This window comes from Gossypium hirsutum, chromosome A01 (assembly GCF_007990345.1).
Source record: "Gossypium hirsutum isolate 1008001.06 chromosome A01, Gossypium_hirsutum_v2.1, whole genome shotgun sequence".
Lineage (NCBI taxonomy): Eukaryota > Viridiplantae > Streptophyta > Magnoliopsida > Malvales > Malvaceae > Gossypium > Gossypium hirsutum.
This window is the reverse complement of record NC_053424.1, coordinates 118,265,215-118,279,472: the sequence shown is the minus strand read 5'-3', so window position 1 is coordinate 118,279,472 and position 14,258 is coordinate 118,265,215. Positions and strand designations below refer to the sequence as shown.

General features: G+C 33.3%; 2 protein-coding genes across 2 annotated transcripts; one reads left to right on the top strand and one right to left on the bottom strand.

Moving 5' to 3' along the window:
• Positions 1–290: 290 nt before the first annotated feature.
• LOC107957971 (glutathione S-transferase L3) lies at positions 291–4,075 on the top strand. Its single transcript, XM_041115405.1, has 10 exons — positions 291–620; positions 731–802; positions 895–955; positions 1,074–1,160; positions 1,812–1,910; positions 2,031–2,133; positions 2,211–2,290; positions 2,900–3,007; positions 3,676–3,759; positions 3,855–4,075. Exons 1-10 carry the CDS (start codon positions 610–612, stop codon positions 3,861–3,863), a joined length of 714 nt encoding a protein of 237 aa, XP_040971339.1. The 5' UTR covers positions 291–609; the 3' UTR covers positions 3,864–4,075.
• A 6,317-nt stretch (positions 4,076–10,392) lies between these two features.
• On the bottom strand, positions 10,393–13,965 carry LOC107957969 (uncharacterized). Its single transcript, XM_016893603.2, has 4 exons — positions 13,606–13,965; positions 13,259–13,431; positions 11,842–12,037; positions 10,393–10,851 (listed from the first exon to the last, which is right to left on the bottom strand). Exons 1-4 carry the CDS (start codon positions 13,670–13,672, stop codon positions 10,631–10,633), a joined length of 657 nt encoding a protein of 218 aa, XP_016749092.2. The 5' UTR covers positions 13,673–13,965; the 3' UTR covers positions 10,393–10,630.
• Positions 13,966–14,258: the final 293 nt, after the last annotated feature.

Here is a 14,258-nt window from a genome sequence, read left to right as displayed (position 1 = left end):
TCCCTTACAAAAAAGTTTTATCAGATCCAATTGATCAATTACTATCAATCGAGTCATTTTAAGTTTGTTACTTGATTAAGTCAAACGCAATCATTTCAGATTCAGATCAATTTAGATTTGGACCAATATTTTAATATTTTAATAAATACTTTTATAAAAAAAACGTAATCGCACTATTTAAAAAGTTAAAAGTAAAAATTAACTCAAAAAATTTTAAATTTAATATTATAAGTTAAAATTAAACGAATCATATATATATATATATTATGCTTAGCTTAAATTCAACCCTTGAGCCTACCCATAAGCACATTGCCTATGACTTTTCAGTGTTCTGCATCTTTAATTTAGTTTCTCCATGGGCGGGCGGTGTCTCTCACGCTAAAAAGGGAAATATTCCTATAAATCATTTTTATCAATTGTAACCGTCCCTTCTAGATTTTGCCACCTACCAATCGATGTCGTCATTGCTGATCATCACACTTAACAGTGCTTTACCATCCCACTCTATATATAAAGCCTAAGACTGTTCTTTTTGCTTGTGGACACAATTGTGAACCAAATTAAAAGCTTAAACCAACAAAAAAAATTTGAAGCTTGCACATTCCAACAATGGCTACCGAGTAAGAATCTTGAATTATCTTCTCAATTTTCAAGCTTTCTATCAACTTCAGGTTCTGGGTTTCTCTAAAAATCATTCCTTTTTTTTTGTTTCATTGTTTTTTAATTTCAGAACATTAGAGTCTTTGCCTCCTACATTGGAAGCTAATGCTGAGCAACCTCCATTGTTTGATGGAACTACCAGGTTTCACTCTTTATGTTCTGGGTTTTACAATTCATATATGTATTTGCATGTGTTTATTGTCAATGTTGACCACCATTTTGGTCATCTTATAGGTTGTATACTTCTTATACTTGCCCTTTTGCACAACGTGTGTGGATCACCAGGAATTATAAGGTTGTTTATTAATTCATTGATTTTGTTTTTGTTTTTTATTTTGATTTTTTAAAGCCTTACTGCTATGAAATTGTTGTTTACTTTAAATAATCGGCTTGAGTTCTTGTTTGGGTTGTAGGGATTGCAAGATGAGATTAAACTTGTTCCTTTGAACCTTCAAAATAGACCTGCTTGGTACAAGGAAAAAGTTTACCCTGTAAACAAGGTCAGACAGTTAAAAAGTTGGAATGTTGTTTTGATTTTGGTAGAGATATTTAATAATGTTTAAGAATTTTTGTCAATAAAATATTAATGTATTGAGAATAAAAAATGATGCTTTAAGGACCATGTTTAACCTAAGCTCTTTTGTCAACTAGCTTCATTCTTGGACTTAATAATAAGGACTAAATCACTTTTTGTGGCCTGAACTTGGCAACTATTTTGACGGTGGGTCTTGAACTTTTTTTTATCAAGTTAGGTCTTGAATTTTGTAATTGTTGGGCTTGAATTTTTTTTGTGCAAGTTAGTTCTTGATATTTTCTTGAAAACCCTAAAATTTAAGCTCCAATATGGGAACAATTGTGCAATTCAGGACCCAGTATGGGAATGATTGCCAAGTCCAGGGATTAACTTGAATAAAAAGAAAAGTTCAAGTCCCAATGTGAGAACAATTGCTTAGTTCAGGCTCTAGTGTAAGAACAATTGCCAAGTTCAAACCCCAAACAGTGATTTAACCCATTATAAAATATAGCATGAATTTCCTATCACTCCTTTTGTCCTTTTGGAGTGTTGATGAAACTTTGAGATCACCATGTTTGAGCTTTATGAACCCTTTTTTTTAGTCATTATTTACTATGCTAATTGATTTGATTTTCAGGTGCCATCCTTGGAACATAATGGCAAAATCATTGGGGAGAGTCTTGATCTGATTAAATATGTTGATAGCAGCTTTGAAGGACCTTCTCTTGTACCTAATGTAAGATTGATGGAGTCATTTTACCTAATGTAAGATTGATGGAGTCATTTTACCACACTTTGGTGACGGTTTCCTGTTCCATCTATATTAACCGAAGTGATCTTTTTCAAAATGTTGTAGGATCCTGACAAGAAAAGGACCTTAGAGGAGTTGTTTTCATATGCTGACAATTTTATTGGAATGCTTTTTGCTTCATTTAAAGGAGACCCAGAAAAAGAAGCTGGTTAGTGTTGTCGATATCTTCTCGTATTTTGTATCTAGTTCAATATGGACTAAACTAAAACTTTGGACTTGCATTAGGTGCTGCTTTCAATTACTTGGAGGATGCTCTTAAAAAGTATGATGATGGTCCATTTCTCCTAGGCCGGGACTTTAGTCTGGTAAGTCGATGATGCTAAATTGCTTCCTTGCTTCTATTTTATGTTGTCATTGTTTCTTAATCGAGTTTCAATGTCTCTAAACATGTAAAAGGTTAAATTAATGATAATCTTGTATGTATGACATCAGGGTCGAAGCCAGAAATTTTTTTAGAGGAGGGTTGAGTTGAAGTTATAGATGATTATGAGAGTTAAAATGTAATTTCATCATTATATTGGCTTATATCTTTATGGTTTTCAAAAGGAGTAAATTGAAAATTTAACATTTTGGGGGCCAAACTATAATTTTACTATATTTATTTAAGATTTAATTAATTTGAGGGTATAAAGCTGCAATTTTTCAGTTTAGGGGGGCTAAGGCCCCTGCCTACCCCCTCCATTCGCCCCTATATGACATGGATGTACTCAAATTTTTCGAAGTTTTTTCATATATTTGGAGGATCATTCGGTAATACCGTGTCTAAATACGAGCATAGGCATAGGACATAGGTACTTTAGGGAAAAATGAAGAGTTCGAGTAACAAATTGTAATCGATAATAGCTATGGCTATATTATTATGTATCATTTGAGTTTTCTGTTAAGATATATGAATGAAAATTTGTTGTTTTCAGGCGGACATTGCCTACATTCCTTTTGTTGAAAGATTCCAGATCTTCTTATCGGAGGTTTTTAAGTACGACATCATCGCCGGCAGGCCTAAACTCGCTGCATGGATTGAGGTATCATCTGAAAGCTATACATACATATACATATACTTGTTTACACACAAGGGTAGAGGTGTAAGTGAGACATTGGTGCTTACAAACTACTCGAGTTTGACTTGAAAAAAAATTCGAACTTAATTCAGTAATTATCGAGCCAAGCTTGAGCTCGAGCAACTCAAGCTATTAAGTAAGTCGACTTTGACCCAAAGGGTCACAAGCCTTATCCAGCTTTTCATATTTTCATATTATTAAAGTACATTATTGTCCTTAATATATATTATTAACTCTAAACTTAATTATCGAGCCAAGCTCTAGCTCGAGCTTAAAACCAGATGTTTGATCGAGCTCAAATCAAGTATTCAGCTCTGATTTTCAAGTGGAACTCAAGCTCAAACTTGACAATATTCGAACTCAGCTCAGCTTGATTACACCCCTAGCTTTGTCAATGTTTGTTAAAATGCTGTTTCTAATCGAAATTTGTTCGAATTAGCCTCAGCTTTTACTCATTTTCTTTCCTCGTATCTTCTAATCATAGCTGCATAATTTGCACAATCACAATCCTATCTTGAAAACATTCATATCAAGAACTTTAGTAGTAATCCGATATATACCCTTCCACAATGTTTGTTTCTTCGTTTTGGTTCTTGAATAATACTTATATTCCAATAAATTTAACGATGCAGGAGCTGAACAAGATCGACGCCTATAAACAGACGAAGACAGTTGATCCAAAACAGTTAGTGGAATACTATAAGGAGCGTTTCATGGTACCTAAGTTATCAACACCCTTAAGATTATAACTATTTTCATCAATTGTTAGTGCAAAAAATTGCTTACTACTGTATTTGCTATCTCATTGCAGGCTCAGTAGTGATGGAACAGCTGACATCTTTATGTCATACATAATATATATTTATGTATGCATGAAAAAAAGCTCGGTGTTTGTTGATGAGTGTTTCTTGTTTGTTTTCTTCAGTGATATACTCTATGATAGTATGTACTTGTGCCAGTTTGAAGGATCTCTAGCATGTAATAGCATTTGGAATTTTACATGAATAAATTTGAAGCAACTGAGATTTTGCATTTCAATTGAGTTACTTTATTTAATTATTTTTTTAGGTAAACATGTTCATAGGTTGGGTTATCCAGCTCGCCCAAAAAGTGGGAGTGCTTGAGTAAAAATATAGGTCCGAAAAATAAACTTAGGTAAAAAATAAGACCTATTTAAAAAATGATCGGACATTGGGTAAGGGGTTTTTTAACTTAGCCCAGTTTGGATACATGCTTAAAAAAAATTGTCTAATTATCGATATCTCTGACAAGGTGTCAATATCTTAACTATGTATCTAGGTCGAGTTGGTTTGAGCTCAGGTTTAGTATCTACAATTTGAACCAGATTTGGGTAAAATTTAGACCTATTTTTCAGGCCAATTTAAGTTTGGGCTTAAAATTTTATTAGGACCTAAACCAACTCATCAACAAATTTACTTTTAAGAGGGTATATTTAAATTTTAATATTTTTAACTGCGAGTAATTTATCTTGTCTAGATTTATTATAATTTAATTCTGATTTCAATGTCTTTCATTGAAACATTACTTTTAAGAGTTAAATCATATAGGTTGATCTATCATCTCAAACAATTTGTTAAGAAAACATAAACAATACTAAGTTGTCAAATAGGTTTAAATTATATTAGAAAAATAAAAACTAATAAATAAAAAACACATCACAGCTTCTTGTGATGTTTTATAAGTCTAATATTGTAGCGACGTAAAAAATTTTGCTTTCGATCGCTAATTGGGGTGTTTGATTGAAAGTTTAAAGACCGAGGTTTGATTTTATAAAAGGTGTCGCCACCAATATTTTTTCTAGGTGTGATTAGACACCTAATAAATCATCTTTTTTGAGAACAAAATTTATTCTCGAAAAATGAAGGCCAAATGTGGGTCTATGTGAAAATTAGAGTAAAGTAGGGTTCGGGAGTCGGTTACGCGCGAGGAAGGTATTAGCACTCTCGCGACGCCCAAAATTGGTATCTTGTAAAACACGTGTTGTCTTGATTTTCAAAAATATGAGTTCAATGTGACATTTAGTCGTGATCCGGTTGAAACACTAGAATTTTTAATTTTTTTGATTTTTGAGGAGGACATACCGTTTTAACACGAGTCGATTGATGTTCACCCAACATAGCGATGAAATAGATGACTTAATGTTAAATCGGTACGTTGCTTTGCTTATTGAAATAAATAAAAAAACCATGAATAAACATTTTTAAAACGGTGAACAGCGAGATGGTATAAAATGGGAGGGCAACGAAAAATAAGAGTCAGAAATACATCAAGGCACATAATAAATACGACAATAATATTAAAAACAATGGCAATGCATGCGATATATCAAACATAATAATAGTATCAAACATGAAATAAAAACAATGAATATATATACATAATAATAATATTAAGAACATGTAAGTAAAATATATATATACATAAACAGTAATGGTGTTAGAAATATACTATATATAGTGTTTGAAGTATACATAAAGTAGGTAGAAATATATATAACTAGTAACGTTAAAGTATATATATAATAATAAAAAATACTAAAAAAATGTATGTATATATATAAGTTAATAATGATAATAATAAAAAAATATATAAAAACAAATATAACTTAATACTATTAAAAATAAAATAATAGTTAACAATAGTATAAAGGGTGAACATATATACTAAACATAATGTTAAAATAATATTATAGATATGAAAAATCTTCTCATCGGAGGTTTTTAAGAATGACATCATTGCCGGCAGGCCTAAACTCGCTGCATGGATTGACGTATCATCTGAAAGCTATACATACATATACATATACTTGTATATACACAAGGGTAGAGGTGTAAGTGAGACACTGGTGCTTACAAGCTACTCATGTTCGAGTAAAAAAAATTGAACTTAATTCAATAATTATCGAGTCAAGCTTGAGCTCGAGCAACTCAAGCTATTAAGTCGAAATTGAGTTTAGTAATATTTGACTCGAAGGTTCATAAGCCTTATCAAGCTTTTCATATTTTCATATTATTAAATTACATTATTGTTCTTAATATATATTATTAACTCTAAATTATCAAGCCAAGCTCTAGCTCGAGCTTAAAACCAAATGTTAGATCGAGCTCAAATCAAGTATTGAGCTCTAATTTTCGAGTCGAACTCAAGCTCAAACTTGACTGTATTTGGACTCAACTCAGCTTGATTACACCCTAGCTTCGTCAATGTTTGTTAAAATGCTGTTTCTAATCTAAATTTGTTCGAATTAGCCTTAGCTTTTACTCATTTTCTTTCCTCGTATCTCCTAATCATAGCTGCATAAATTGCACAATCACTGTCCTATCTTGAAAACATTCATATCAAGAACTTTAGTAGTAATCCGATATATACCCTTCCACAATGTTTGTTTCTTCGTTTTCGTTCTTGAATAATACTTATATTCCAATAAATTTAACGATGCAGGAGCTGAACAAGATCGACGCCTATAAACAGACGAAGACAGTTGATCCAAAACAGTTAGTGGAATACTATGAGGAGCGTTTCATGGTACGTAAGTTATCAACACCCTTAAGATTATAACTATTTTCATCAATTTTTAGTGCAAAAAATTGCTTACTACTGTATTTGCTATCTCATTGCAGGCTCAGAAGTGATGGAACTGCTGACATCTTAAGATATATACATAATATATATATATGTATGTATGAAAAAAAGCTTGGTGTTTGTTGATGAGTGTTTCTTGTTTGTTATTCTTCAGTGATATACTCTTATGATAGTATGTACTTGTGCCAGTTTGAAGGATCTCTAGGATGTAATAGCATTTGGAATTTCACACGAATAAATTTGAAGCAAATGAGATTTGCATTTCAATTGAGTTACTTATTTAATTATTTTTTTAAGTAAACTTGTTTATAGGTTGGGTCATTTGGCTCGCTCAAAAAGTAGGAGGGTTTAAGTAAAAATATAGGTTCGAAAAATAAACTTGGGTAAAAAATAAGACCTATTTAGAAAATAGATTGGAACTCGGGTAAATTTTTTTAGCCTGGCCCAGTCTAGATACAAGCTTAAAGAAAATATGTCTAAGTATCAATACGTTTGGCAAGGTGTCGATATCTTAGCTATGTATCTAAGTCGAGTTGGTTTGAACTCGGGTTTAGTATCTATAATTTGGACTGAGTTCGGGTAAAATTTTAGACCTATTTTTTGGGCCAATCTGAATTTGGGTTTATAATTTTATTAAGATTTGACCTAACTCATCGACACCTTTACTTTTAAGAGGGTATATTTAAATTTTAATAATTTTAACTACGAGTAATTTATCTTATCCAAATTTATTATAATTTAATTCTGATTTTAATGCCCTTCATTGAAACACTAATTTTAAGAGTTAAATAATATAGGTTGATCTATTATCTCAAACAATTTGTTAAGAAAACATAAGTAATATTAAATTGTTAAATGGGTTTAAATTATATTAGAAAAATAAAAACTAACAAATAAAAAACACTCACAGCTTCTTGTGATGTTTTTCAAGTCTAATATCAGTGTACTTGATGGTTTTTTGGTCCCCTCCATGGAGGCTATCCTCCATACTTATAAGGTACAGTTCCTTGATGTGATTTGCTAAAGATAAGTAGATATCATGCATAACGACACATTATCTCTTTTAAGCTCAACAAGTACTTTAGAGTTATCCTTACTAAGATCCCACGAGCTAGCAGAGTGACGAGCTAACAGAGAGCTGGATGACATCCCTTTCCTTTCCTTGATTGGGTTAGATCCCAGATTTCAAGTTTGTGAAGTATCATAGAACAATATTTGATAATAATCCAAATTTAAATAACCAAGAAACAATTAAAACTCTGAAAATCCTTTCGAAAAAATAAATAAAAGTTGAAATGAATCAAACCCAAATTAACTTCCAATCCAAAGTAAACTCAATCCTTGACCTTGTTCCATTATCAATCTCATATTTTGAAAATACCTAATGCTAAGGGTGTGTTGAATTTTAGATCGTCCATATTTTTGCCGAGTGAAAGCTATTACACATCAGTAAGCACCAACCCAAACCTAGATAGAATCCAGGCCGCCTTCTAGTGACTCGGATAGATCCTACTAGATGATTAAGTGCAAGGTGAGCCGTGCGAGGAGAGCAAGAGGAGTTCGCGGACCCAGCTCGCAAGGCAAGTTTGCATATTGAGCTTACACAAACCAGAAAAAGGCCACAATCTCAATTCGTATGCGTCCAAGGAGCTCGCATAAGGTGGACCGCGTGTTCCACAGGCAACCTAGAGTGAAACATGTGTCCAACAGACCTGGAGCCCATTCGGAACGTTAGTACCAATAGCAGAAAGGACTGCATGCTCTGCAGACAATCCAAAATGAAATACATGTCTAGCAGGTCTGAGATCCGCATGGAATGTCAATACTAGGAACGGCGGAGTCAAGACAAAACTGTGGAGTCATATGGTGAGCTGTAATAGCATATATAAATACTCAAATTTTCCTATCAGTAAGACACGAGAAAAAGATTACTCAACAATTGGTGTGGTGAGCATGGGCTAACTTCCAATTATCAGATTTCAAAGAGTTTGATGGGAGCATTCGGGTATAGAGAGACCTAGAGCTACGATAGACCACAAGTGGTATGCTTGGATTAAGAGTAAACCTAGATGACTCCAATAGTTCACACCAATTGTTCAAATCTGATGATCGAAAGTTTATCTACGCTCACCGCACTAATTGTTGAGTAATCTTTTTCTCATGTCTTATTGATAGGAGCATTTAGGTATTTATATATGCTATTACAGCACACCAAATGACCCCCACAGTTTTGTCTTAACTTTGTTGTTCCTGGTATTGACATTCTGTATGGATCTCAGACCTACTGGACATGTGTTTCATTCTGGGTTGCCTGCAGAGCACGCAGTCCTTTCTGCTCTTGGTACTGACATTCTATGTGGGCTTCAAGTCTATTGGACACGTGTTTCACTTTAGGTTACCTGTGGAACACGTAATCCCCCTTCTGCGAGCTCCTTGGACGCGTGCGAACTGATATTGTGACCTTCCCCTAGTTTGTGCGAGCTCAACATGCGAACTTGCCTTGCGAGCTAGGTCCGCTAACTCCCCTTGCTTTCCTCTTACGGCTCACTTCGCACTCAATCATCTGGTAAAACCTATCCGGGTTAAGGGCAAGCGACCCGAAGTTATCCGGGTTTCGGGTTGACACTTACTGATGTGTAACAAAACCTAATATATTCAAGAAGCTATATGGAATTAAGAATAGAAAGTTCAACAAGGAAGCTTGCAGGTCCGACCTCTCATTCATGCATTAAAACAAATGGAAGCCTTGTTTCTTTGATTTAGTTGTTAAAAGACATGGATGCATACTTGTTGTGTTGCTTTTGCAGTTGCTGTCGGGACACCAAGGCAATTTATGGACCCAATTCCAAGGAATTGAATAACTTCAACACCTCTATTAAAGGTTCTTCCTCTGCTCTTTCCACCGGCGTTTAGCATTGTTGCTGATGACTTGAATATATACGATTTATACAGTATTCGAATTTAAATTTGCAAATTTATTCTATAAATTCCCCTTTAAATCCAAATATTTCTTTGTCAAATTTCAATTAAATAAATTATATCTAAAAATATCTAAATAAAAAAATTAAAGTTCAATATATACTTTGAATATTTCCGTTAATTATAAAAACAAAAAATTTGAATAATTTTAGTTTAAATTATCAAAAATAAAAGATATAACAGCTAATAAATATTGAAAAATTAATATCCGTTTTCACTTTGAACATATAATAATTAATATACCTAGACTTAAATATTATATGAATTTTTCTATAAAAAATAAATCAAACATACTACATATTACAAACATCATGATTTGACAAATAGTTCAAATCAAAAATAAATAGTGATCATATTCGAAACATATCACAACCATGTACGAACACCTCACAAAAAAGTCTTATCAAATCCAATCAATTAGTTACTATCAATCGAGTCATTTTAAGTTTGTCACTTGACCAAGTCATGTGCAATCATTTCATATTCAAATCAATTTGGATTTGGACCAATTCTGATTTAAGTTGATCGGATTCAAATTCTTGAGTTTTTATGTATAAAGCAAAAAGTGTAGAGTTTTGAGTTCGAATTAATGATGTCAGGTTTCAAGTTCGAGTCAAATCAGACAATTCTTGAAAATAAAGGCCCTTGAAGTTCAATCATCAGATCAAAAAATCATCCTTCAAACCATCACTTGTTGCTAATGGTACCCAAAACAGCAAAACCTAGAAAGTACTGTTTTATCATACACATCATACACAATGCCATCATTTGTATAAAATGCTCAAGCTTTTTATTCCCTTTATTTGCTAGTCAACAACAAAAAGCAACCATGTAGATCTTAACTAATAGATGTGCCAACAGGACCACAAAGCTCAACTATACACATCATATCTGAAGCCACCTTAGAACATACAGCTGTAGAATATATATATATTTCTCCAGAGAGCAAAATTTTAGGAAAGGTAAACTTACTGTACAGGAGGTAACCGAGTTGTTTAATCATATTCAATTACCAAGCTCTAGTTCATCCTCGAGGTCATCCCCTTCTTCGAACAGTTTTAAGAACCGAGCCTGATCTTGTTGCCTCTTCCTCTTTTGCCAGTATTTATAAGCCATCATCAGTCCAAATATTGTTACAGTTAAAGCCACTAGAACAATCAGTACAATTATACCAACACGCAATTTATTCCCCTTATTATCATTATTGGTATCTGTATTGAAAGTACCTAACACATAGCAAATAAAGCATTGTCAACATATATATCTAAATGACCTTATAATATGCATTTGAAATTGAATATGGGTAAGCTAGACAAGAAAAAGAGATCATATGAATATATGATGAATAAGTTGTATTCTCAGCCAGGCAATTCCATGGTCCAGCTGACATGGCCAACCTTAGCCCTTAAAGTATAACCCTTTTTTTTTACTAGTAGCCAAGATTGATATAGCGCTAAAAGTATCATGAAAGTCTCTTTATTAAGAGTCGAACTGAATTTTGCCCCCTCTACTCAAAAAATACAAATTAATCCCTATACGTTAGATTAAAGAACAAGTTGATCCTTCCGTTAAAATTTTCATTCATTTCTACAGTTAAAAGTTGATCCCTTAGCATGAGGTACACATGGCATGTCACATGTCACTATCTAGTTATTCTATTAACCATGCCAGTTTTTAACAGTACAATGGATAAAATTTTTAACAAAAAAGACCAATTTGCTCTTAAATTTAAGATACAATGACTAATTTGCCCATTTTTTAGTAGAGGAGGGCAAAATACAATCAGACTCCTAGCACAAAGACCTCCATGGTACTTTTACCTAGATATAGCTCACTTGGCTCTTTTTATTGTATCAAAGGAAGTTTGAATTTTCTAGTTAAATGAGGCCAAAGAAGCCAATCTAATGTCAGCAATATTTTAACTTTTTACTGTAGAACAACTAACCAGAAATTCCAACGTAAGAACATTGACACAAAATGGAACAATCTTTTTGGTTGATTTCCTTTCTATGCCAACTCTCGAACCTTGTCAAAGTTAAGTGACAAGCGCCTAACTATTGAGGACAAGAGAAGAGCTGGTATACAAAATGGAATAACTAACATCCACAAAAAGGAACTGAATCAAGCAATGCCTTAAACAAGCCCGTTGGCCATTAATATGGCATAACAGCTCCTAAGAATAAAGTATGGGACAAAAGGGGGAAAAAAAACTTTACCAGCTGGAAGAGATGCGCATTCTTCACAGGTGAATGTGACATTAAGTTCCTTTTCTTTAAACAATATATATTTCCCATTAGCTTTGAAGTCTGAAGCACAGAACTCCCATTCATCAAATACATCATCTGATTTAAATGTGTCCTCCTCGTAGAATCCACACCGCTTGCATTTCTTGCTTTTGAGTTCTGTAAGAGGCTGAAAACACAAAGAAGACACTTTTATTCCATGCTCTTCGTAAAAAGGAACTGCCATACATGCAAATTCGATAGAGCAGCGGCAACTCATGAAGGGCTTAGTTAAAGTAAAATGCAATAGCACCCTTATCCAGAACATCAAGTTAACCAAAGGACCAAATTTGTGCAAAGCTCAAATAGGCAGCCTAGTCAAGTACTTCATTTGTCTCTCGAATCTCAATGTAACGGTAAAAGTCTCATGGAGGCCATTGTACTAAGAACCAGATTGCATTTTGTCACTTCTAATCCAAAAATGAGCAAATTAGTCCCTATATGTTAGATCAAAAAGCAAATTAGTCCTGTTAAAAATTCCATCCATTTCGATTGTTAAAAACTGATCCCTATAGGTCAGAATGAGGTACACATTGCCACGTATAAATGTTTGGTTATTCTATCAATCAAGCCAGTTTCTGACAATAAAAATGGATGAAATTTTTAACAGAAAGGATTTGCTTGTTGTTTGATCTAACACACAAGGACCAATTTGCCCATTTTTTGAGAAAACAGGGCAAAATGCAATCTAACTCCTAATACAAGGACATCCATGGTAACTTTACCCAATGTAACAGTAACACATAGAGAGCTAAAATTTAACCAATTCACTAAAGAACCTTTGGTTCAGCAAACATAATGTAAGGATTTACATTAGGCCAGCATCCATACAGGAGAAAACTCAAAATATAACAACTTTCACTAAGTTTCCATTAGTAAATGAAAAGGGTATTATGTCATGTGGTGCTCAGACTCTTCATTTTATCTTTTTTTATTCTAAGACAAATAGAAATGAGTACCAGAATTTACCTTTCAAATATTCCCAAAGTACATTAACAAAATTTAAAAATTAAAGATACCCCTAACAAATAAATACCCATATCCAACACCTACATGTCCAAGTAACATAAATTATATCACTATAAAATAGAGAAAACATAAACCAATAAAACATGAAACAAAAACCAAACAAATCCCTGAAAAAGCACAAAACAGAACTCCAAAAAAACACTTCTTTTCCAGCTACTGGATTCCATATTTCATAAAGCTAGCCCTAATTTACGTTCTTAGCAATAACAGGATCAGAAAAAAGGCTCTGAAATATTGATCACTGGTTTTTATTCTATCAATTGATTTTACAGTACTTGACAGTATTAAAAAAAATGAAAATCAGAGAGAATTCTGTAAAAACCTGCCAAGATTCTTCACCCTTGAAAGTATAGACAGTATTTGCTTTGGTGACATCTGGCAAAACCGTCATGTTCTCTCCTTTGCAGACGAAATAAACCGTCGGTTTTGTTATCCAGTCGTGCGTGTTGTATATTTCAATTGAATCCAATCTAACTACTGCCGATGAAATCAATCCTTCAAAATAAAAATAAAAAGAATATTGCATCTTAATTTCAAATTTCCAGCTAAAAAACACGAATCTAACCTATTTTATGAAAAAAATCAAAGAGATACGTCAACATCAAATCCACTACATAACCTCCGTTTGTTTGTTTCTCGGGGGCGAGGCGGGGGGAACTTAACTATTACCTGAAAAGAAGCTGAAGAAGATCCACCAAACAAGAAAACGGAAGAAAATCCTCGAATTCATCGACATAGCGAGCCCAAAAAAACATAAAAATCTTCAATCAAAGGAAAAAAGACAAATTCAAAATCAGAGAAATTAGGAAAAGTGCGCAGTACGCACCTTTCCTTCGTATAAATTTCTCCTTTTTTATTTAAATCTTTTGGTAAACGAAAGGAATAAAACAAATTTATGAGAGAAATGGCGGTTTTTCAAAGCTTGTTTTTCCTTTGGTTTTGTTTGCGTGGGAAAGAGGGTGAGGAAAAGGGATTGCTGTTGCTGACCGGTTCGCACTGCGGGTAATTGGACGTTGTTAGCGTCTTTTGTAAGCGGGTTGCGCATTGCTCACCCCTGGTTTTTAATATCTTGCCACGTGTTGGGATTAATGAATTTTTTATTACGTGTCGAGATCTGAAAGCGTCTTGGATTTGGGCTTTCAATGGAGAGAGAGGGGTTGCAATTCTACTTCTTGATCCACGTTCGTCCGAATGAGGATTTAATTAATAATATAAATTTGAAAAATAGATTTCAATAAAAATAAATATTCGTTTCTTAGATGAATTAAATCTTGGGTAAAATATTTTGATTTAAGTATGGCCCAGCCTGAATTTATTTAATT

What these genes read in the sequence shown, in the direction of transcription:
- LOC107957971 (XM_041115405.1), top strand. An exon ending in GGATCACCAGGAATTATAAG is followed by an intron (nt 956 to 1,073) that starts GTTGTTTATTAA and finishes TTTGGGTTGTAG; the next exon opens with GGATTGCAAGATGAGATTAA. An exon ending in AAGTTTACCCTGTAAACAAG is followed by an intron (nt 1,161 to 1,811) that starts GTCAGACAGTTA and finishes TTTGATTTTCAG; the next exon opens with GTGCCATCCTTGGAACATAA.
- LOC107957969 (XM_016893603.2), bottom strand. Translation starts at nt 13,672, where the DNA reads ATGTCGATGAATTCGAGGATTTTCTTCCGTTTTCTTGTTTGGTGGATC. An exon ending in AGGGTGAAGAATCTTGGCAG is followed by an intron (nt 12,038 to 13,258) that starts GTTTTTACAGAA and finishes TTGTGTTTTCAG; the next exon opens with CCTCTTACAGAACTCAAAAG. An exon ending in ATGCGCATCTCTTCCAGCTG is followed by an intron (nt 10,852 to 11,841) that starts GTAAAGTTTTTT and finishes GCTATGTGTTAG; the next exon opens with GTACTTTCAATACAGATACC.